The sequence below is a fragment of the Bufo gargarizans genome, chromosome 2, assembly GCF_014858855.1.
Source record: "Bufo gargarizans isolate SCDJY-AF-19 chromosome 2, ASM1485885v1, whole genome shotgun sequence".
Classification (NCBI taxonomy): Eukaryota; Metazoa; Chordata; class Amphibia; order Anura; family Bufonidae; genus Bufo; species Bufo gargarizans.
This window is the reverse complement of record NC_058081.1, coordinates 518,238,330-518,263,688: the sequence shown is the minus strand read 5'-3', so window position 1 is coordinate 518,263,688 and position 25,359 is coordinate 518,238,330. Positions and strand designations below refer to the sequence as shown.

At 42.4% G+C, this 25,359-nt stretch overlaps 1 protein-coding gene across 1 annotated transcript in view; it reads left to right on the top strand.

The window, feature by feature from the left end:
- Nucleotides 1-24,054, top strand: part of CACNA1C (calcium voltage-gated channel subunit alpha1 C) — a 562,571-nt gene extending 538,517 nt beyond the window's left edge. The window contains 9 exon segments of the mRNA XM_044281366.1: nt 1,447-1,548; nt 3,776-3,903; nt 6,825-6,959; nt 11,197-11,534; nt 11,857-11,979; nt 13,013-13,122; nt 16,493-16,599; nt 22,136-22,438; nt 22,602-24,054. Of these exon segments, the coding sequence (XP_044137301.1) occupies nt 1,447-1,548; nt 3,776-3,903; nt 6,825-6,959; nt 11,197-11,534; nt 11,857-11,979; nt 13,013-13,122; nt 16,493-16,599; nt 22,136-22,438; nt 22,602-22,895 (1,640 nt within the window). The 3' untranslated portion in view covers nt 22,896-24,054.
- The last annotated feature ends 1,305 nt before the right edge of the window (nt 24,055-25,359 follow it).

Below are 25,359 nucleotides of genomic sequence, written 5' to 3'. Positions count from 1 at the left end.
ACACCACCGTTTTTTTTCCTCGTTTAGGGTCCATTCACACGTCCACAAATGGGTCCGCATCCGTTCCGCAATTTTGCGGAACAGGTGCAGACCCATTCATTTTCTATGGGGACGGAATGGATGCGGACAGCTCATAGTGTGCTGTCCGCATCCGCATTTGCGGAGCGCGGCCCCAATCTTCGGGTCCGTAGCTCCGCAAAAGATAGAACATGTCCTATTCTTGTCTGCAGCTTGCGGACAAGAATAGGCATTTCTATAGCGGTGCCGGGCGGGTGTGTTGCGGATCCAAAATTTGCGGGTCCGCAACACACCACAGACGTGTAAATGGAGCCTTACTGGCCGTTTTTTGCGCTCCGTATACAGAACCATTCATTTCAATGGTTCCTCAAAAAAAACGGACTGTACTCCGTATGCATTCCGTTTCCATATTTCTGTTTTTTCGTTCCGTTTAAAGATAGAACATGTCCTATTATTGCCTGCAAATCACGTTCCGTGGCTCCATTCAATCAATGGGTCCGCAAAAAAACGGAACACATACGGAAATGCATCCGTATGTCTTCCGTTTCTGTTGCGTTCTTTGCGGAACCATCTATTGAAAATGTTATGCCCAGCCCAATTTTATCTATGTAATTACTGTATACTGTATATGCCATACGGAAAAACAAAACGGAAACACAACAGAAACAAAAAACGGAACAACGGATCCATGAAAAACTGACCGCAAAACACTGAAAAAGCCATACGGTCGTGTGCAGGAGGCCTAAGGCCTAGTTCACACAAACTTTTTTTTTGCGAGTGTACAGGCTGTTTTTTTGTGTTCCGTATACGGAACCATTCATTTCAATGGTTCCGCATTAAAAACGGAATGTGTTCCGTAAGCATTCCATTTACGTATTTCAGTTTTTCCGTTCCGTTGAAAGATAGAACATGTCCTATATTTGGCAGCAAATCACATTCCGTGGCTCCATTCAAGTCAATGGGTCCGCAAAAAAAACAGAACACATACGGAAATGCATCCGTATGTCTTCCGTATCCGTTCCGTTTTTTCTGAACCATCTATTGAAAATGTTATGCCCCGTCCAATTTTTTCTATGTAATTACTGTATACTGTACATGGCATACGGAAAAACGGAAAGGAAACGGAAACACAACGGAACTCAAAAAAGGAACAATGGATCAGTGAAAAACGGACCGCAAAAAACTATAAAAGCCATACGATCATGTGAAGTAGGCCTAAGTGAAAGCTCTTGAGGAAAAATTAAAATTTTGCTATAAAAACTATGTAAAAAAATAATCTTATCCCAAAATGAGCAAAATTATAATAAAATAGTCCCCAAAAGTGGCAATAGCCTTTAAAGGGACTAGGAGCTTCTATGTATATTGATGCTATGACCAGATCTGCTTGTGCCCCCTCATTCCCATGCTACTAATTCTGCCTCCCAACAGGTAACCTAGAACAAGCTAATGAAGAGCTCAGGGCTATTGTTAAAAAGATCTGGAAAAGAACCAGCATGAAACTCCTGGATCAGGTGGTGCCCCCTGCTGGAGGTGAGATGCTCCTCATTGTTACCAGCAACCTCCCTAGACACATAGCTGTGATTCACCCGATTAAAATGCTATTTTTTATGATAGTTATTACACTTTTTCTTAATATCAGATAAGCCTTTGGTGCAATGAGGGCAACACCATTGCTCTTGTTGCATTTAAACTTCGTTCCTTTCTGTGGCCTGGCCCTCATTCGTTGTTTTTGCTGCTACCTGGCCCTGTCAATCAGCGCAGTGAGAGGGGGGCTGTCCACAGAAATGAGTGGAGCTTGGATGCAACAAGAGCAGCGGTGATGCCCTCATTGCACCAAAGGCCTTATTCGCTTATTAAGAAAAAGAATCATAACTTAGGAATGGAGCCTCAGATCAAAAAAAAAAAAAAAAACAGGGTTTTAATCAGGTGACCCACAGCTACAGTGCTGCCCATAATTATTCATACCCCTGTCAAATTTTGACTTAAAGTTACTTTTATTCAACCAGCAAGTAATTTTTTGACGGGAACCAAAAGATAATAAGACGATGTGCAAGAGGCATTATTGTGGAAAACTTCAATTTTTTATTTACATTTGAGCAAAAAGTGTCCAGTCCAAAATTATTCATACCCTTCTCAATAATCAATAGAAAAGCCTTTATTGGCTATTACATCAATCAAACCCTTCCTATAATTGCAGACCAGCTTTTTGCACGTCTCCACAGGTATTTTTGCCCATTCATCTTTAGCAATGAGCTCCAAATCTTTCAGGTTGGAGGGTCTTCTTGCCATCACCATGATCTTTAGCTCTCTTCACAGATTCTCAATTGGATTCAAGTCTGGACTCTGGCTGGGCCACTCCAAAACGTTAATCTTGTTGTCTGCTAACCATTTCTTCACCACTTTTGCTGTGTGTTTTGGGTCATTGTCATGCTGAAATGTCCACTGGTGCCCAAGGCCAAGTTTCTTTGCAGACTGCCTGATGTTGTCGTTGAGAAGCCTCATGTATTGCTCTTTTTTCATGGTACTGTTTACTGTGATTAGGTTCCCTGGTCCATTGGCTGAAAAACACCCCCAAAGCATTGGGTTCCCACCACCATGTTTGACAGTGGGGATGGTGTTCTTCAGGTTGAAGGCTTCTCCTTTTTTACACCAAATTAAGGAAATCATTGTGAACAAACAATTAAATTTTTGTTTCATCTGACCATAACACAGAAGACCCGAAGTCTTCTTCTTTGTCCAGATGAGCTTTTGCAAAGGCCAAGCGAGCTTTTGTGTGTCTTAGAAGTGGCGTCCTCCTTGGTCTGCATCCGTGGAACCCAGCAATGTGCAGTGTCCGTTGGATTGTCTGCTTTGAGACATTGCCACCAGCAGAGCCCAGATTCACCAGGATGGCCTTGGTGGTGATCCTTGGATTCTTTTTCACCTCTCTAACTATCCTCCTGGCCAGCACAGGTGTCACTTTTGGCTTCCGACCACGTCCTCTGAGATTTTCCACAGTGCGGAACAGCTTGTATTTTTTGCTCAAATGTAAATAAAAGCTGAGAATTTTTTTTTTTCTACAATAATGCCTCTTGTACATCGTCTTATTATCTTTTGGGAGACACCTATGTCATTTCCCGTCAAAAAAATACTTGCTGGTTTAATAAAAGTAACTTTAAAGATATTCTGTCACCTCGTTTTAGCCTATAGAGCTGCGACATGCACGGCTAAATCGCCGCTAGCATGTCTGCAATATACCTGTCCCATAGCGCTGTGTGCTTTTATTGTGTTTAAAAAAAGATTTTATAGATATGTAAATGAGCCTGATAAGGAGCCCAAGGGGCTGTACTAAACTTCTTGGAGCCCAGCCATGCCCCCTTGTGAAGGAGCCCAGCACCTCCTGCGTCCTCCGAATCTCCTCCTTGCTCACAGTAAGATTGCCGTAATCTCGCAATACACAAGCTCGCGCATGCGCAGTTCCTTCCCTGAGGCTGATGGCAGCACAGGGAAGGAACACTATACCGCACTGCACATGCGCGAGCTCGCGCATCCCGAGATTTCGGCAATCTAACTGTGAGCAAGGAGGAGATTCGGAGGACGCAGGCGGTGCTTGGCTCCTTCACAGGGGGGCTTGGCTGGGCTCCAAGAAGGTTAGTACAGCCCCTTGGGCTCCTTGCCAGGCTCATTTACATATCTATAAAATCTTTTTTTAAACACAATAAATATGTTGTATTCTGGACACTCACCTACGATAACCACCATTGTTTTCCTCACTTAGACGATGAAGTTACTGTTGGAAAGTTTTACGCCACATTCCTGATTCAGGAATATTTTCGGAAATTCAAGAAACGCAAAGAGCAAGGATTGGTAGGAAAACCTTCCCAGCGCAACGCTCTCTCGCTGCAGGTACTTGTCATTCCACCCATCGTCCTGGGCAGGATGGATGCAGGTTACAGTATGTAGAGTCTGTTAGATCGGGAAAACTGTACAGTCAGAAGAATATTCTCAGTCTGTGGGCAGTCACCCCCTCGGCAGGGCGCTCTAAGTGTGCCATAGTGTCAAAGAAGCGTGTAGCTACTGTAGATGCCGCTTTAGGATTTATATGTACAGTCATTAAGATGTTGTTCATTGGGTTAGGGTACTTTCACACTAGCTTTTTGGTTTTCCAGTATTGAGTTCCGTCGCAACTGATCACAAAAAAACTGATCAGTTTTATCCTAATGCATTCTGAATAGAGAGCATACCGTTCAGCATGCATCAGTTCAGTCCCTCTTACGATTTTTGGACTAAGAAAATACCGCAGCATGCTGCAGTTTTCTCTCCGGCCAAAAATACTTAACACTTGCCGGAATGCCGAATCCGGCATTAATTTACATCGAAGTGTATTAGTGCCGGATCCGGTATTAAGTATTCCAGCAAAACTGCATGCGCAGACCTTTAAAAATGCAAAATAAATTTATACCGGATCCGTTTTTCCGGTATTTCAATGCATTTGACAGATGGATCCGCATCAGTTTGTGTCCGGATTGCCGTCGGCGACGGAACTGCCTGCCGGAATCCTCTGCCGCAAGTGTGAAAGTACCCTTATACAGATATTTCCCACTGTATGCAGCGTGCTACAGACTCTATAGGACATTGATGGCGAACCTATGGCACGGGTGCCAGAGGCAGCACTCAGAGCCCACTCTGTGGGCACCCACAACCTGGAAAAAGTCTATGGTGTACCAATATGCCTTAGACGTTTCCTGCATTCATCAGCGCAGGGCGCACTATGAACATCACAGGCAGCGCACTGAATGTAGGCAGGCTGTTATAGCTAAATTCTAAAGTACATTGACGATATACTATATAGGACTGTAGTCAGGTTACATTGCCGTGTTGGCACTTTGTGATAAATAAGGGGGTTTTGGGTTGCAGTTTGGGCACTCGGTCTCTAAAAGGTTCGCCATCACTGCTATAGGACAATTTATTCTATATACCGTACTATGCATCTGTTTTCACATTGTGTCAATATAGATATGTATAGGCACATGTATGTTTCATATTTTTTCAATTTCGCCCATTAGATAATGGATTGCTAACCATAACACAATACATGTTGGATATACCTCCCAAGATATAAGTGTATATACCACCTGGTCATTACCATTCTGTATATAACTGTATATACCTCCTTTTATAAATCATCCTGTTCATAAGTGTATATACTACCCTATATAAGTGTACTAGCTGAAGGACCCGGGTATATTTCATCTATTTAATTTAATGTTTGTGTGTCTTTAAAAGATATCAACACTATCCACTATAACAGTGACATCTATAGCACCCCACCCACAAAACAGTGACCTCCACAGCCCCCCACCCCTTAACACTGACCCCCCATAGTGCCCCGTCCCTTAAAATTGGACCTCCACAGAAGCCCACCCCCTTAACTTTGACCTTTACAGCAGCCTTCCCCTTTAACAGTGACTTTCACAGAATACCACCCCCTTGACAGCGACCTTCACAGGGGCCCGCCCCCTTAACAGTGGCCTTTACTGGATCTTGGGCGTGTCCTTTAGAACAGCTCACTCTAAGACAACAGCACTGTGCTGTCTGAGTGTGAGCTGCAGGGAGCAAGTCGCCCTCCCTCCCACCTCTGCAGCTGACAGAAGTTGATTTTTACCTTCATTTTTTCAATCTCTGTCGGCTGAGGAGTGGAGGGAGCGTGGCTTAGCGCGACCTAGAAGTTGATTTTTAACTTCATTTTTTTCAATCTCAGTCGGCTGAGGAGTTAGAGGGGTGTGGCCTAACCGGATCGGGGGCGTGTCCTTTTGAACAGCTCACTCTAAGACAAAAGCACTGTGCTGTCTGAGTGTGAGCTGCAGGGAGAAAGTCACCCTCCCTCCCATCTCTGCAGCTGACAGAAGTTGATTTGTACCTTCATTTTTTCAATCCCTGTCGGCTTAGGAGTGGGAGGGGGCGTAGCCTAACCAGATCAGGAGTAAAACTGTGTATGTGGAGGCCTGCGAGCCTCTATTGGCTGATAAGGGTCATGTGACCAAGCTTCTATTGGCTAATGCATTTTTGGGGAATATCTCAGGAACGGTACGTCCTAGAGAGCTGATACCTGGTCTAAAACCTTCCCGGACACCTGATGTACCTGTGTGCCAAATTTTATGATTGTAATTGCGACAGTAGGGATTCCTTTAGCAGACATACATACATACACACATACACTCAGCTTTATGTATTAGATACTACCTTGTACATTACCACAACTACCACCTTGTATATATCATTCTGTATATCCCTCCCTTTATATATCATCCTGTACATACCTGTATATCCCACCATTCTGTACATAGATGTATTTATCACCTTCTACATAACTGTTTATACCACTCTGTATGTTTTATATATCTAACACTTCCTTTATTTTCGGAGGACAATGTAGACTGGCATTTAAACGGGCCCCAAGATTAAAATGGTCTCATAAGGCTCCGTTCACATGTCTGTTTTTAATGGATCTGGCTGCCTTATCCTGAGCAAATGCCAGCTGTCGGGCTGAAACCTGGCATTTATGCCGGAAATCGTCTGGATCACCGCCGGACCTCAGTGCAGTCACTGGGGATCCAGCGGTAAAGTAGAGACTATGGCAATGTTGAATCCTGTGAGATACGACAGGCTGTTCTGTGCCGGAACAGCTTGCCGGGTCTCCTGACGGAGATGTGAACAAAGCCTAAGCCAGGGCTGTCCTTGTGTCTGGTCTCAGCTGTGTAATGGTGATGAGGAGCTAACAAATCTCGGCCCTGGCTAGTAGCCCAGATGTTTGTGGTTCCCCTCAGGCTGGGCTGCGCACGCTGCATGATATCGGGCCTGAGATTCGCAGAGCTATTTCTGGAGACCTGACTGCAGAGGAAGAGCTGGACAAAGCCATGAAGGAAGCCGTGTCTGCAGCGTCAGAGGACGACATCTTCAGGGTGTGTAGGAAATGTCGCTATTGAATGCGCTGGACGTACTTCTGCATGAGATTTGTGGGTAGCACTGGTAGACTCCACTCTGCTGCAGTATGTCCAGTTCTCTTGATTACTCACATCTGTTATCTCAACAGCATACAAAGCTATAACTTCTAAAATCTACCATTCTCTAGATCTGTCCTGCTGTAATCTTGCATGTGTCATTTTATAATTCTCTGTCTGTAACTTTGTATATAACATTATTACCCAATGGGGTAGATTTACTAATAATGTCTAACTTATGACTATCTGAAAGATTTATCACAGTGTCTGATGCTGGATGATAAATCTGGTGGACTGTCATTTATTAAACAGAAATACGTCTAAATTAGGTGTATTTCTGGCGCAGATTGCGCCGCAAAGGTCCTGTGACATCTCCCCGCTCACACCAGGTCTAAAAAAGTGGGCGTGGAGCGAGCGGGGAAGGGGACCAGGCCGCCAGGCCCGTCTCATTTACCCTATTCTACCCCTGTTTTAGGCGTAGAAAAGGGTCTAAATGTAATACAGCTAGGAAACTCTTACATTTAGAAGCGGCGATGGATTTGCCGAAGTTATGTTGAGGCCGGTGCCTCTTCACAACTCCCGCAAATCCACCACCAGGTATAGAGGTTTATTAAGACTGGTGTCTAAAACGCCCATCTGAATAAATCTGCCCCTAAGTTTTTACCACCTATTAGTTTTGTGCCAGAATCGTGCGTCTGAATTTTGGCGCAAGTTCAGCCCACCCAAAACAACACTATTTATGCCGCTAAGCCATGCCCGCTTTCCCGTGTTGGCCGAGGCAAAATGAAAAGTGTCTGTGACAATAAATATGAAGCACAGCCTCTGCACCAGAATTTGGGCACAGTTAAGCCAGAATTCTGTGCATGTGCAATAGTAAATCTACATCCGTATCATTCTGAAACTATGGGGGAAATTTATCATGGCCTGCATCCAGAATTCTGACTTAAAAAGGTTGCAAAATAGGGTCTTGAAACTTTTGGGGCTCATTTGAGCTGAAATTTAACATTTTGCTTTTTTACACTGCACACTTCAGTAGGTGGGAGAGAGGACGTAATTAGCCTGCCGAGCTGGTATAAGTCAGATTTATCAATAAAATTGTCACAATCTTATTCCAGTAAATGGTGGAATAACATCTCCAAAGTAGTTTCAAATTGTGCAACATTTGACATATTCGGCACATATTACGGCAACAAAGGCCCCTGCAAAACTGACTTTCAAGATAAATCTCCCCCATTGTTTCTGCTATTCTACAACCCTCTTTTTACAAACATCCCATATCACTGTACCAAACCCCTACATTGTATTTTTAACCCAATATTTCTCCTTTGGACCTTGTATATCTAATGTTTTCTTCCCCCATTTATCCTTCCTCCTACAACACTATACTGAGCTGTATATAGATCACTATTTTCACATCTTATAACAAAGCATGACTGATTATTATTCAGTGTGTTTCATTACCAAAGACTGTATCTATCATGTGTAACATTGTACATGAGCTTGTATAATGGTGTCACTCATCCAGTCATTGTTGTGTCACATTGTATCACTTATTCTGCATCACTGCATCTAGTAACATTGTAGCACTGCTCCACTTAGTACAACTGCTCTGATAACATTGTATCACTCCTCTACATAGTACAAGGGCTCTGGTCGCTTTGCATCTTATCATGGTTGTTTCACACTGTACCTGGTAACATTGTATCTCTCCTCCACCTATTACACCTTCTCTGGTAACATTGTATCTAATCCGGGTGTATCATGGTCCTGTCACATTGTATCGCTCATTCGGTATCATTGTACCTGATAACATTGCATCACTCCTCCACCTATTACACCTGCTCTGGTAACATTGTATCTGATCTTGTTGTATCATGGTGCTGACACTTTGTATCATTCATTCTGTATTATGGTACCAAGTAACATTGTATCACTCCTCTACCTATTAAACCTGCTCTGGTAACATTGTATCTAATTATCTTGTATCACAATCCTGTCACATTGTATCATTTATTCCCTATCATTGTACCTGGTAACATTGTAACTAATCCTCTTGTATCACGGTCCTGTTACATTGTATCATTCATCCTCTATCATTGTACCTAGTAACATTGTATCACACCTCTACCTATTAAACCTGCTCTGGTAACATTGTATCTAATCCTCTTGTATCACAGTCCTGTTACATTGTATTATTCATCCGCTATCATTGTACCTAGTAACATTGTATCTAATCCTCTTGTATCACTTTCCTGTTACATTGTATCATTCATCCTCTATCATTGTACCTAGTAACATTGTATCACGCCTCTACCTATTAAACCTGCTCTGGTAACATTGTATCTAATCCTGTTGTATCACGGTCCTGTCACATTGTATCATTCATTCTGTATCATTGTACCTGGTAACACTGTATCACTCTTCCACCTAATAAAACCTGCTCTGGTAACATGGTACCTAATCCTGTTGTATCATGGTCCTGTCACATTGTATTGCTCATTCTGTATCATTGTACCTGGTAACATTGTATCATTTATCTACCTATTACACCTGCTCTGGTAACATTGTATCTAATCCTGTTGTATCATGGTCCTGTCACATTGTATTGTTCCTCCACTGAGTAAACTTGCTCTGGTAATTGCATCTTATCCTGTTGTATCAGATTAATACTGTGTCCATTGACCGGTAACAGCAAGTCTAGCGATACTGGTCATATGTCACCTTCCTGTAGGTTGTAAGAATTGGCTCTAACGCCTTAGGCCTCATGCACACGACAGTTGTTTTTCTCGGCCTCCATTATGTTTTTTTTGCGGATAGGATGGGAACCCATTCATTTCAATGGGTCAGCAAAAAAATGCTGATAGTTCATCCGTTTGTGTTCCGCGTCCGTTGTCCGTGTATAGTGCATGTCCTACTTTTTTCACATTTGCGGACAAGGGTAGGCATTTATTACAAGGGATCTGTGGGAAAAAATGGATCCTCCCAAAAAAACGGATACCACATCAGTTTTTTTGGGGGCGGACGCACAAATTGCAGACGCAGAAAAATACTCATGTGTGCATGAGGCCTTATTCACACATCAGTCTTTGGTCAGTGTTTTCCATCAGTGATTGGGATTCAAAACCAGGTGCAGGTCAGAAACACAGAACAAGTAGAAATCTTTCCATTATACCTTATCTCTCCACTCCATACTCTTTTGCTCCCAATCACTGAACTGAAGGAAATCACTGATCAAACACTGACTGTGTGAATAAGGCCTAATCACAGGAGAATCTGAAGGGCTCATGCGAAAAGCCGTAAAGAGGTCGCAGATCCCTGGCCGAGTGCACGCCACCATTTATTTTTTAACTTCTGTAGAAATGTCCTATCTGCAAAACGGACAAGAATAGGACATGTTCTATCCTGTTTGCGGGGCCGCAGAATGTACGTGGGGATGCAGACAGCGCACTGTGTGCTGTCTGCATTTTTGCGGCCCCACTGAAATGAATAGGTCCGCATACGATCCCAAAAAAATGCATATCAGATGAGGATCTAACATACGGTCATGTGCGTGAGCCCTATATTACTTTTTTTTTTTATGACTTGACATGGTAGCTACCAGTTTCAAAGCTTGTAGATCCATGACTGAATTCCCAGTTGTTCCAATCAGTGGTGACACCTACTCTCCCCAAAATACTATACATAATTCATTGCTTTACATTAACTCAACTGTCCATTACTAAGCATACAAATCCATTAATTAACTATCATGTGATCGTTTCTGTCAGTGAAAATGTATTTCTAATCCTGCAATTGTCTTGTCTGTTATTTTTAATAGATCCACGTTGTTCACGATTAATAGGGCATCTGCGTCATGTCTATTATGTCTCCTGTGGTCTCTGCATTACTAGGAAATATAAAATACAAGTTGCCTTTTATAAAATATACATGGAAAGTGATGCAGAGGGTACTTTGCCTCTCATAACTTATAGAGAAATTGGTTTCTGCCCGAGTGGCTGGGAATCAGACATAGAAGGGAACAGAATTGTAGTCAGCTTAACCAATGTGAAGTATGCTATCCAGTGTAAGATTTAGTAAAGTATCAATTGTTAAATGGCAATTAGTATTTTAGATTGTTGCTAATGTTCCTCTTTATCTGTGATTTTTGGGCCCTGTGCTAATTCCTGCATCTTCTTTTGTGTGTCCTCCATCCCTCTAGAGAGCAGGAGGTTTGTTTGGGAATCACGTCAGCTACTACCAAAGTGAAGTACGAAGTGCGTTCCCACAAACCTTCACCACACAACGACCGCTTCACATCAACAAGACTTCTGGGGGTCCTGGGGACCTTGATTCCCCATCTCATGAGAAGCTTGTAGACTCTAACTTTACTCCAAGTAGTTACTCATCTTCTGGTTCCAATGCCAACATCAACAATGCCAACAATACAGCTTTGGTACGTCTTCCCAACCTGCTCCCATTCCAGAGCACCATCAGCACTGTAGAAGGACAGAGCTGCCCAGTTCGTACTCGTGGATCATGGAAACTTGGTTCCAAGAGGTAAGACTGAGCTGGGAATAAAAGGTGGCATCTTGGTTATGAGATAGTCTGCTTGGGCTCTTCAGGAGAAAAGGCACTGTAAACCACCATAACCAGCCCGGTGACAAATCTGTGCACCTGGATTTTTTCCTGTATCTCTGAAGGTGTCTCCACCATCTCAATATGACAGTCTTTCTGTTTTCCTTTACCGCTGACCCAGGACATGTCATTGTGAGACCTGGGGACGGTAGGTTCCACACTTATGGAGCACTTGTTTCTGAAGGGGAATTGTATAGTATACATTTTAGAGACCTAAGTTGTTAATAATGTCTTCCCTTCACAGCTCAGTGTCCAGAGACAGTCGTCTGCCAATCATATGTCGGGAGGAGGCATCACAAGATGAGACATATGATGCCGGTGAAGAAGTGGAGTACAGTAGTGAGCCCAGTCTGCTTTGTTCTGACATGTGAGCTGAGACTTAACTCAATACTACTATATGTACAATGAGATATAGCTAATAATAATAGGCAATTATAAGCAATTCAACTATACAACACATTGAGGCAAATAGATTTAAGGGTCATATCCCAAGAATAAAACGCTAATAACTGGCACATATGTATATGCAAAAGATACTACTTCCTAAACTGGGATAAGATCTTACTATGATTCCCTTTTATAAAGGGCTGGGCTGAGAATTGAAAAGATCTAAACCGACCTTCAGCCCGATTAACCGATGGCAATTTGTCTGTGTTGGTTAATTTGTTTTGGTTTTGTGACGTCATCAGGGGGCCATGCCAGGCGGTGTGCCACGGGAACATACTGTGTAAATGGTGTGCTGGCGCTCTCCTCTGCCAGCAGTCCACCCGTGTGTCACTTTCATGTTGTGCCTATCATCTAATAATCCTTATCTCTAAATTACTAAGATGTCATAAACACTTATTAAAGACCACATGCTTATCAGTAAGATAAAGATTGAGCTTTGAGTGTTTATAAGGTCTGAGAGCAGAGATAAGGAGCCCCTAGGCTAACTATCTAACAGAGCTGAGAGAAAACTCAGATCCTGCTAGTAGAAGATCTCAGCTCTGTTCAGAGAAAAAGACTCCATATTCTTAATAAAAAAATAATTTTAGCTCATAATGAGTACAATGTAATAATAAAAAAATGCCCCCAAAGGTGTATAAAGCCTTTAAGCATATATACATCAAGTACACAATAGAGATCAAACATCGCCTTTAAAAAAAAGAAAAAGCGCAGAACTCAAAATATGATCAAACCCATGCTAAGCACCCCAAGCCACACCCCAAATAATGGTTCTATAATCGAAATCGAGATTACATGTTCAATTAATTATGATTTTATTTTTGTCATAATCGCCCAGCATTACTTCCTAGATTTCCAATCATCAGCCAATGATCATGACAGTGGGAGCTAGCAATTTGTTAAAGTATGTGGTCCATGAATGAATGAATATCTGAAATCCTCCATGTACCCTACAGGTTTTCTGATCGAGATGAGGAGAGTCGTCAGTTGACACCATCAGAAGGAGAGATGGAGGGAGGGTTGTGTCCATCTCCTAAGAGGAGCTTCCTGCGGTCAGCCTCACTAGGTAATCACATATTTATAAGGCTGGGGGCTACATATAGACTTTTTGAAAGGCTACTTTTCAATTTTAGGTTGAGACTACACCTAAGGCTAAACAAAACAAAATATCTGTGAAATCACTGTCAATAGGGAAGGCACTGAGTAGCTTGAGAATCTCTGTAAAATCGCTGCAACCAAGTGAGTAGCTGGAGCTATTTAATCACTAGAGATTCAGCAGCAATTTCACAGCAATTTTAGTGGCAAGAAATATTCTCCCTATGGACAGCAATTTCACAGATTTTTTTGCAGTGTAACAAAAAAGTCTAGGTGTAGCCTCAGCCTCAGCCTTAAAGGGCTTGTGCAAGAATGAGGGGAGGGGGGGGACTGGCTGGACCTGTAAACGGGAGCTCACTTACCTGCTTACTGGCGCTGTCTCCCTGCTCCTTCTCCTCCGGGTCTGCAATGCTGCGCTGGGCTCCCTTGCAGAAAACATCCTTTTTGACATTGCTGCAGACAGCCGTGGAGGTGACTAGATTCCCTTGCATAATTTTTGACGGTGTAAGGGGAACCCTGTACTGCCGCAGCCAGGGATAGGCTGCAGGCACCATCAAACTGGATGTTTACTGCGAGGGAGAAGGAGCAGGGAAGCAGGTAAGTAAGCTTTCATTTACAGGTCTGGCCAAGTGGCAGGGTATGCCAAACTTCCCCCCTATTTTTGCACAACCCCTTTAAGTGACAGCTGAAGCACATAGGAATGTACTGCGTGACATGCAGCTCACAATATTCCTGTGGCCAGAAGCTATAACTTAAAGATAGCAAAGTAATGTGTGAGTACAGGGACTTATTGTGGACTTTTGGGGCTTTTAGTCCAATTTAATAAATAATGTAGAGCTGTTTATGTCCCTTATGCTTAAAACTATAAACTTGCCTGAATGGAACGTTAAAATAAAATAATAACTCTTTATTGTGTAGTAAACACAAAAATAAAAATCAAAAACTATCACTCGTAAAGAGAGCAAATCGGGCTAGGGTGCAACCCCATGTGCTGGAGGAGAAGCACTACTGTAGAGTTAATTATTTGTACTTTCTATCGTAAAAAGAGCAGCTCAAACATAGAAAAGATACCTCTCTGGACCTTATCAAACGTAGTAACACGTTGTCAGCACATAATGGCTATCGTGTTGCTATTACTGAAGAACATAAGCCTCAATGCCTGCTAGTGTACAGAGCAAGCATTTTGTTATGTGACCACTGAACTGCCAATTGGAGCCGGCTACAAGGGCTACCAGGATGTGCATCTGAACTCCAGTTGATACACCTAGCGTCCTTGTTGCGACAACTTTTCTTCAATTTCCACCCCTGCTGGCAGGCCCTGACTATCTCCCTCCTGCTCAACGCGTTTCTGTGCGGTGGTACACCCGCACTTTATCAGGAGCAGGTAAATGTTTAGTACATAGAGTATCTGGTGTTAGAGCTCCGCACAGAGTGGCAGCATATTGGTGCTATGACAGCCGTAATGGCCGCTCATTCGCCGGCTTTAAATAGTTCTGACTCCGCCCCTTTAGCGGGGGTTTGTCCACAGTTTCCTCCCGCTGCTCGGTCTCTGCCGCTGGTGTGATGTAGCGGTGCTGAGAGTTGCCGAATAATCGCACCCATGTAACAGGGGGAATCTATTGGCGGCCCTACTTCTCAGTCAACTTGGAGACACTGCAGCGTGTTTCCACAAGTAGAGGGTATATACCATTTAAGATCTTTCTGTATTTATTCATAATGACAGTCAAGTCTGCCACAAGAGTTCATTGACAGTAAGGATAAAGGGAAAAATAGCTAGCAATCAGACAGTATGTAGCATAACAACAAAGCCTTATGGTTATGACAATATATAATCCCTCATGATTGACTATTACAGTTCTCTTATCATGAAATATAATAAACCCTAGACACATATATGTAAGGCACTGTTCCTCAGTAGTGTTGAGCGCGAATATTTGAATAGCGAATATTATTTGCGAATATCGCCACTTTGAGAATTCGCAAATATTTAGAATATAGTGCTATATATTTGTTATATCGAATATTCAGCATTTTTTTTCCATCTGAACACATGATTCCTTTCTGCTTCTTGCTTGTGGGCCAATGAGAAGGAAGCAAAGTCAAGTTCACAACAATAGTGCACCAATCAGTAATCTGTAGTCAGACCTGCCAAAACGTGAAGTTGCACGTAGTGCGGAAAAAAATTCTAATCACTGCCGATTAGCGCAATCGCGAATATATTGGAGCACTTGACACTATCTGCATATAAAGCTATTGTAATGTTCTGCCATGCCAACCATTTTCTCCAGTCTCAGTCTGAAAAATGATAAAATAATCTCGAAATTCACGAATACATGACGAATATTCTACAAAATATTCGTGAAATATTGCAAATTTGAATATAGCCCCTGCCGCTCATCACTATCAGCGATGGTCAGTTCACAGTGTTCGCCAGCGAACACATGCCGGCTGCCATCTTTAGTAAGGTAGACTCACCCGTCCGGCGATGCACAGGTAAGTACTTACCTGTGCCTGTGCCGGGAGCCGGTCCGAAATCGAATGCAGTCACCGAGAGCAGGCAGTTCCGAGAACAGCCCAATGAAGGCCCCCCAGTGGCTATTCTCTGAACTGCCTGCTCCCGGTGACTGCATTCGATTTCGGACCGGCTCCCGACACAGGCATAGGTAAGGGCTTACCTGTGCAACGCCGGACGGGTGAGTCAAGATGGCAGCCCGCATGTGTTCGCCGGCGAACACTGCAAACTGACTATCACTAATCACTATTCTAGTGATTAGTGATATAATGACTGCTAACACACCTAGCAAACACTATAGACCAGGCATGCTCAACCTGCGGCCCTCCAGCTGTTACAAAACTACAGCTCCCAGCATGCCCGAACAGCTTACAGCTATCAGCCTACAGCAGGGCATTGTGGGAGTTGTAGTTTTACAACAGCTGGAGGGCCGCAGTTTGAGTATCCCTGCTATAGACTATGTATAATCCCTGATTTCATCTTTGTTCATCTTGTGATTTCATCTCACAGTACTAACATCATGAGATTATTCTGACTTGATATATCATAATTGAGCTGCTCTTTGAGCTGCTGTTTTAAAGATAGAAAGTACAAATAATTAACTCTAGTGCCTCTCTCCAGCACATGGGGTTCCCCCCTAGCCTGATTTACTCGCTTTACGAGTGCTAGTTTTTGATAATTTCTTTTGCATTTACTACACGATAAAGATTTATTGTTTTATTTTAACGTTCCATTCAGGCAACTTTATTAGTTTTTGGAATTTTGGTACATAAACTATACAATTCAAGAGCCATTACTGAATGCTGCTGTTCTCATGGATTGTTTGCAGGCAGGAGGGCATCATTCCATTTGGAGTGTCTACGGAGGTATCGGAATCAAGGAGGTGACACCTCACCTAAAGCTGTCCTGCCACAGCTGCATCTGGTGCACCATCAGGTCCGTACTACTAGTATTTCTCAGTTTTTTTCTTAAACTGTGGCAATTCTGTACTTGTAGCCTTTCTATTTCTAAATCTCTTTCCCAAACCATCCAACTAAAGTCTCTTTAATCATACGGAAAACATGAGCATCCATAAATCATTACCCTGTCAGTGAGTCTCCATGGTTTACAATTCCCTTTTTTTGAACCCTTAGGGCTCGTTCACACGACCGTATGGCTTTCAGTGTTTTGCGGTCTGTTTTTCACGGATCCGTTGTTCCGTTTTTTGTTTTCCGTTTCTGTTACGTTTTTCCGTATGGCATATACAGTATACACTAATTGCATAGAAAAAATTGAGCTGGGCATTACATTTTCAATAGATGGTTTCGCAAAAACAGAAGACATGCGGATACATTTCCGTATGTGTTCAGTTTTTTGTTGCGGACCCATTGACTTGAATGGAGCCACAGAACATGATTTGCGGGCAATAATAGGACATGTTCTATCTTTCAACAAAACGGAAATACGGAAACTGAATGCATACGGAGTACATTCCATTTTTTTTGCGGAACCATTGAAATGAATGATTCCGTATACGGACCGTATACGGAACGCAAAAAAGTTTGTGTGAATGAGCCCTTATGGGTTTTTTATTTTATTTCAATCACAGGTCCAGACTGCGCTGGAGTAAGATATAAACAATGTATAGGCATAGGCCTCTCAATAATTTGTTGCTGTCTATGCATCAGAAAAGCTAATTTACACCAGCTGTATGAGCTGGCAGAGATTTAGGCTATAATTTACACCAATTATAGTAAATCTGTCATGTTGTGGAGACGCCACACCCACTATTCATAAAAGTGACCATTTTCTGGCAAAAAGCTATTGATAAAGTCCTTCTTTGTGTCCAATGAGCAGTATATGGGTGGGGGGCACTCGACTATCTGGAACCAATGGATGATCAATGTGGTGTTGTGTCAAAATTAATATTTAATCAATCACCATATCATGCAATTCAAATCACATTAAAAAGCGCCATATAAAACAATTACATAAAACCATATGTTAAAAAAAATAGATAAATCATGCACATTACACACTTTCCTGATGTTTGCAACCACAAACAACTAAGCAAACTCAGGTAATTTTTAGTACCACTGGCACCTCATAGTAGGCAAAATGGATATCACTGTAGTTCGCCTCACTCTATATTATAAGTAGAATAATAGAGGTCAGTCCGCAATATCGACTAGGATGGATAGGTGGATATCAATCCACAATGGTGGTCTACACTGTCCGAAAAGAGGGACCGACAGCACTGTGTGGCTATGGATTTTGGTATTCACCACAAGTGCGTGGTTTTAGCTTGCTGCTAAATACGTTGGTGCAGCGTGCTGCTAAATGTATCTAAACTCCGTATGGTATAGTCAAACTGAGTGTCCAGTTAGGGCATCAACAGGTAAGTATGCACGAATGCTCAATACTTTACCCCTCCAGACGACTTGAGTTGTGATTCAATCCTCTTAGGGCAGATCAGGTCTCCATGCGGTCAGGACGCCAGGATAGTTGCGTAGCACCTTCCTGCTTGTTCCCGTGATCACCGGTCACAAGATCTGAGTTTGTCCACGTGATCCAGTAGGGGGCGGTGTCGGAGACTGTATAGGAGGCTCTATCAGCTTGTAGCTTTTGTAATAATAAGGCGCGCGCCTGCTTCGTTATTACTTAGCTGAAATCAATTGGTTCTTTAAAATCTTTCAGAACGCCATGCGATTTATGGGCTCCTTTGGGTCCTATAGCTGCTATCACCAGACGCGTTTCGGGGTCTGAACTTGCCCCTTCCTCAGTGGTCAGCAGCTTAATGAAAATCTTGTCCGTTATATAGAAGGTTTTGTTTCAATGGGGAGGTGTCCGAACTGGAGTCAGCCCATTAAAGAGCCAGAGAATCCGACCATTGGGACTCTTTTGCATTTCTATGCCATACTATATACTATATTAAAGTCACAGATAATCATAGATAATAAGTAATAGGATAGTATACAAATATCACATCAATATGAACTTTAATATAAATACAAATATAAACACTAATATAAACTATATCTAGAGAAATTGTTACACAAGCAGTTGAGAAATAAATGGGAAATCGGATCACTAAACCAATTTTTACATAGTGGCCGGATTCCCAAGGGTTTACAGCTGAGGAAAGAACCAGCTCAGGATTTAATATGCGATTCTTTCAAATCAGAATGGGAGATATTCTTGAAAGAACAATCTTGCCAACTTATAAGACTAATTATTAAAAGACAGACAGATATCCTGGAGGATATCACAAAACAACATATACATTTTGTATATGTAGCATCTTGTGGTAACATATCTATACTAATTTTTAAGCTCGCTATTTGTTTTGTGATATCTGTCCGTCTTTTAATAATTAGTCTTATAAGTTGGCAAGATTGTTCTTTCAAGAATATCTCCCATTCTGATTTGAAAGAATCGCATATTAAATCCTGAGCTGGTTCTTTACTCAGCTGTAAACCCCTTTTCTCCTTTGATTTACATCTTGCGGTCATACCACAATTCAACCACAAAGTGAAAACGCCTTAGAGGTGCTCAAACACATTAGACCAGTGATGGCGAACCTTTTAGAGACTGACTGCCCAAACCGCAACCCAAAACCTACTTATTTATTGCAAAGTGTCAACACTGAAATTTACCTGAATACCAATATAGTGTATCTTCCATGTACATTATCATTTAGCTATAATAGCCTGCCTACATTTAATGCGATGCCTCTGTTGTTCATAGCATGCCCTGCGCTGATGAATGGCAGGAGAAGTCTAAGGCATATTGGTACACCATAGACTTTTTCCAGGGTGCGGGTGCCCACAGAGAGGGCTCTGAGTGCCGCCTCTGGCACCCATGCCATAGGTTCGCCACCACTGCATTAGACTAATGGCGGCCAGACACATTCAATAGCTCTCGGCCAACAGCTATCTCTCTCGGCTCCCCACTCCACTTTAACATATGGCTAAAGTCAGTTTTAGCCAAGTCAGATTTATGATCGCCCCTTTAAGACTGTAATAAATGTGGTTTGACGGTAGCAGTTTATCCGTCAGTAAGCAGCTTTACAAAAGTCCCACGTTTTTATGAAAAAGTCGCATGTTCTATTAAAAAGTCTCATAAGATAAGCATGGTCCTCACTGGAGTGAAATTGCGACTTTTTAAATAGTCCTAATAGTAAATCTGTCTAGAGATTCATTTACATAAGAAAACATGCCTACTTTCAGAAAACTGGCGAGCATAGTGCAGAAAAAAGTCGCAAATTTGTGCGCAGTTTTAGCGTTTGGGACTTTTTTTGGGACTTTTTCATTCCATTATTCTGACCTGAGCTAATGATAAATCTGGCCCATAGACTGCAGTAATATATAGTATACTAGTGATCAGAAAATTACATGCAAAACATTTTTAAAGTTTAAAAAATATCTTTGAAAAACTACAAAAAAATACAAATTCGAATCATGTCATTTACATATAAAAATAACTAAACAAAAACAAAAATGTTTGAACTAAAAAATATTTATCATGCACTGTGAACACCATAACAAAAAGGCATAAATAAAAATAGGCAATTTGCCATTTTTTGTCACCTTGGTCCCTCCAAACAAAATTAAATACAAAGTGATCATAAAGTCTTATATACCCCAATATGGGACCAATAAAAATTACAGTCCCCCCTTTTTAGATTATCAGATCTTGTAAAACATAATAAACGATAGAAATTTGGAATCCCTGTAATTATACGGACCTGCAGATTAAGATTTTTTACATTTTCAGTATATGGTAAATTAAATGGTGACACAAAAAATACGAAAAATACGTGTTCTGCAAAAAATTTTATAAATAAGTGACTTAGGTCTTAAGGGGGTTAAACCATCTGCACTGATGTCCAGTGGTTTAATATACCTGTGCTGCATTGATTACTTATCTACAGCCTGGCACTCCAGTCCCAAAATGGATGCTGAAGGGCCAGTCCCATGTCCGTTCCGTCTTTTTTGTGGACTGTATGCAAAACAATTCATTTCAATGGGTCCGCAAAAAAAAACATGTGCATTCCGTTTCCGTATGTCTGTTCCGCATAAAAATAGAACATGTCCTATTATTGTCCGCATTATGGACAAGGATAGGATTGTTCTATTAGAGCCCGGCTGTTCTGTTCCATAAAATCGGAATGCACACGGGCGCAGATCCGTTTTTTTGCGGACCGCAAAATACATAGGGTCGTGTGCATGACCTCTAAGGCTACATTCAAGCGACCATATGTATTTTGCGGTTCGCAAAATGCATATCCGCAAAAAATATGGACATCTGTGTTGTCCGGAAAATGAACAAGAATAGGACATGCTCTATATTTTTTCGGCGGGGCTACAGAACAGACATGCGGATGCGATTGAAATCCGATCCGAAAAAAAAAAGGATTGGACACGGAAACAATATACGTTCGTGTGAATGTAGCCTAACACTGAAGACGGACGAGAACTAGTGCTTGCAGGTAGTCAGTACAGTCCATCTGAATTAGGCCTCATGCACACGACCGTATTTTGTTTCTGTGTCCGATCAGTTTTTTTTGCCGATAGGATGCAGACCCATTCATTTCAATGGGTCCGCAAAAACGGTCGTGTGCATGAGTCCATCTGAATTAGGCCTCATGCACACGACCGTATTTTGTTTCCGTGTCCGATCAGTTTTTTTTGCGGATAGGATGCGGACCCATTCATTTCAATGGGTCCGCAAAAACTGTGTGCTGTCCGCATCAGTATGTCCGTTCTGTTGCTCCACAAAAAAAATAGTGCATGTCCTATTTTTTTCTAGTTTGCGGACAAGGATAGGCATTATTACAATGGATCCGCAAAAAAACGGATCTGCAAAAAAAACTGATGCCATACGCCACGTCACCCTTTTTTTTGCGGACCGCAAAACACATACGGTCGTGTGCATGTAGCCTTAGGCATATTAAATCTTTGGACATCAGCACCAATGCTTTAGTAACAGTCTATCGCTAGCTGTTTAAAGAGGTTCTCCAAGACTGAGAACCCATAGTCAGGGGGCCAGACAGAGTGCAAAAGTAAAAAAAAGTTTCATCTCATGTGTCATGAGAACTCTCTCTGCTGCTTCCAGTCCGCACTGTCTTACATGCATGTTGCCGTGCCAGGCCAATCAGTGGCCTCAGTGGTGAACTGTGCAGGAACGGCACATAACTAGTGAGGCTCAGTGATCATGTGCCATTCATGACGCATCACCACTGAAGCCATGGATTGGATTGCACGTCACACTTATGGTTCAGCGGGGATCAGCTGCAGTGGAGACAGGAGCACAGAACCCGGTGGGCTTGTGAGAGCTGACTTTTTGCACCCTGTCTGACCTCCTGGCCATGGCTGCCACTTTCCAGCAAAGGAATCTAGGTCAACTCACCATGTAATGGACAGGAGATGATCCAGCAGGGAGTTATGTTTGTTTCAGGATGATGCCAATAATACATCTTCTACGTTTACAGGCATTAGCAGTAGCTGGCCTCAGCCCTCTACTACGAAGGAGTCACTCACCAACAGCATTTTCACGCCTCTGCTCCACACCGCCTGCCACACCCTGCTCCCGAGGGTGGTCGCAACAGACTGTGCCAGCACTGAGGCTACAAGGAGAACCAGGGCCCAAAGACAGTTTAAACAGCAGCTTCCCTTCCGTGCACTGCAGCGACTGTAACCTCGGCCGAGACCGACCAGCCTCCCTCACAGTTCCTCGCCACTCGCGAGACCAGAGGCGGCAGCACCACGGCAGTGCAAGCAGTTTGGTGGAAGCGGTAAGGTGATCGATGACTTTAAGAGTACCTCTAAATGCACCCACAAATGTACATAAAAAGGACTAAATCCTAATCAGATGTTCGGGTTAAGATTTGTTTGTATCTGCTGAATACACTAGAATATTACATTGATATTTTTTTTCTCTGTTTTTGGGTCATGAAGGTGCTGATCTCTGAAGGTTTGGCGCAGTTTGCTCAGGATCCCTGCTTCTTGCAGGTGGCAACACACGAGCTGGCAGATGCCTGTGACATGACGATAGAGGAGATGGAATCTGCAGCTGACAGCTTCTTGAATAGCAATCCCAGCCCAAACGGGAAACTCTCACCTTTCACCAAACGCAGGGACCAGGGGCTGGACTACGCAGGGGTTGGGTCAGATGAGCCTGGACACTCAGCGGGTTGTGCGAACAGCGAAGGCGACCAGGAGGACTGCCGAGTATACATAAGCAGCCAGTAGCCAGCAAGCCTCACATAGACAAGAGCCGTAGTAAATGCCAATTTGTCAGAGGGTGGATGTTGCAGGAGGAGTTTTGTGCTCCTTCTTCGGTTTCTTTCTCTTTTTTTCGGTGTTCCTAATGAGTTTGTTTCAGAAGTGCCTCACTGTTCTCGTGACCTGGAGTGACCAGAACAGCGTTCTTCATCCATTTTAGTTGGGCCGGGAGGGGGGGAGGGAAGACATCCAGAGCTGACTTTATTTCTACGTTAAGGGATTGGAGGACCCGCTGGAATCCTTTTGGGGGGTCACCTGGCATCTTGGATCCTTCAAATTAAAAATTTAAAGCTAAGGATGGATCTTCGGAGAAACCTTGAACACGCAGCTGATCACATGTTTGCCTGCAGTTTTTATTTTTATCGTAAAATACATTAATCCTCAAAGTTTTTCTGAAAATGAATTTGCAGTTGCAAACCGTTTTGAAGCTCCTGCTGCATCATCCAACATTGTCTCTGCTGCTAAGAAAAATGGTGTCATCCAGCTAATCCTTCCCTTTAAATACAATGTATTTGGTGCAGCTGTCACGTTTCAGTGCCGTTCCTTACTGTTTTATGATTGGCTGTCCCTGCTGGATGATGCAGATGGATCATTTCATAACATTGGAGTTGAAAGGTTTTGGTGGAAACGTGAAGAGTATAAAAGTTTGAAGGGTTGCCATGTTTTTATTCGGTATGGAAACTTCTACCTTTCACATTTGTATATGGTTTCCACAGGGCAAACACCTTTATTAATAATGATTAATGCAGACAGTGCCACCTGTCCGCAAAGAAGATCCCTTACCATTTCAGAACCTTGGGCCCATTAGCTTAAGTTTTTGTAATCATGAGAATAAGTTTCACAAAACATTAAAGAGGTTTTCCGTGGCTTTGACTACATTCTAACATTCAGACAACCTGTGGAAGGAAGATCGTTTTACCACTACTTACCATTCCATTGCGCCACCGATTCTACAATCTGAACTGTGCTCACGTGACCGCCAGAATCTGGCAGTGTGCTCTTCCTCTGACTTCCGCTGTATAATGTATAGGCAGTTGAACAGGGAGATACAGGAGCAGATCTGGTCAAGACATTATTAGAAGAGCCCAGAGTCAGGTGGTCACGTGAGCACAGCCCAGGTTGTAGAATCGGCAGGGCAATGGATTGGTAAGTAGCGGTGAAATGATCTTCCATAGTTTGTCTGAAAGCTGGAATTTAGTCAAAGCCCAGAAGAACTCCTTTAACCACTGCCAACCCTTGAAGACAGTGGATGTGCTAATCTCTGGCAAATTAACGCCAATATACTTTTACACTAATCATTTTATTAGCAAGAAGTTGGCATTGTTATTAATAGCTGCTAAAATGAGGAATACTGTTAAAAAAGAAATATTACTTTATACACACACACATATATATATATAGATAGATAGATAGATAGATATTTTTTTTCCTGGACATTCAGGGATGTTGTATTGCTGATATAAAACACATGACAGATTTTGCATGTTAATTTATGACGTCACCATTTCATTGCCATCTCATCGGGCAGCACTGTGGCAGATGTCGATTGCACAATGTGGCACTGGGCTCATTTTTTTTTTTACAGAATGTCAAAGAATTTGGTGCCCAAAATAGACCAAATAACAAAGGTTCGGCTTTAGCAAAGGGGGTCGCACCTAGATATTACACAAAAATCAGCCCACTATCGTCAATAGACAGTGACAACTAGGGGCACTGTTCATAGATTACTTCCCCAAATCCTAGGAGGCATTCTGCATATTTAAGTCGGTTATTATGTGACACAAATGCTTTCATTGTTTACTGGGAGTTACACCTAACTAGAGGTATTTTTATACTCTTCCATACCGTATGGTGCCCTTTAGTGGTGCAATATAGTTTATTATAAATTATAATATAACGATTATTCTCCATACCATCTGCAGTTAGAAAATTATATATTTTTCAATTTACAGAGTAATAAGCACTCATATCCATGAAGCCTTGGATTTAGTGAGGTTTTAATATTGTCAGTGGAAAGTTGCAGCTACAACTTAATATAGAAAGTATATTTTCAGACTATAAAAGATAACAGAGGGGAGTGCCTTGTTCAGGAACACTTAATGGGCACCACATAGTGGTGATGTGGCAGGGGAACTAAACACTTGCTAATGTGTTCCCCAGAAAATTACTGCTGACTGCTAGGGGTCCCAGCAGAAACCCTTGCAATCCTAAAAAAAAGGGGAAAGTGCAAAAAGTGAACATGCCCTTTAATTGGACCTATTACCAATATGCAACGGCACCAAGTCTGTTGGTTTCCATTTATCTGATGAGTGGTGTTATAACTATTGGTTTACAAACTGAGTGGATGGGTTGCATGCAGGATATATTATCATGTATGCTTAATATTTGTAAACAGATTCACTAGCAGACAGTCGGTCAGATATACTAATAG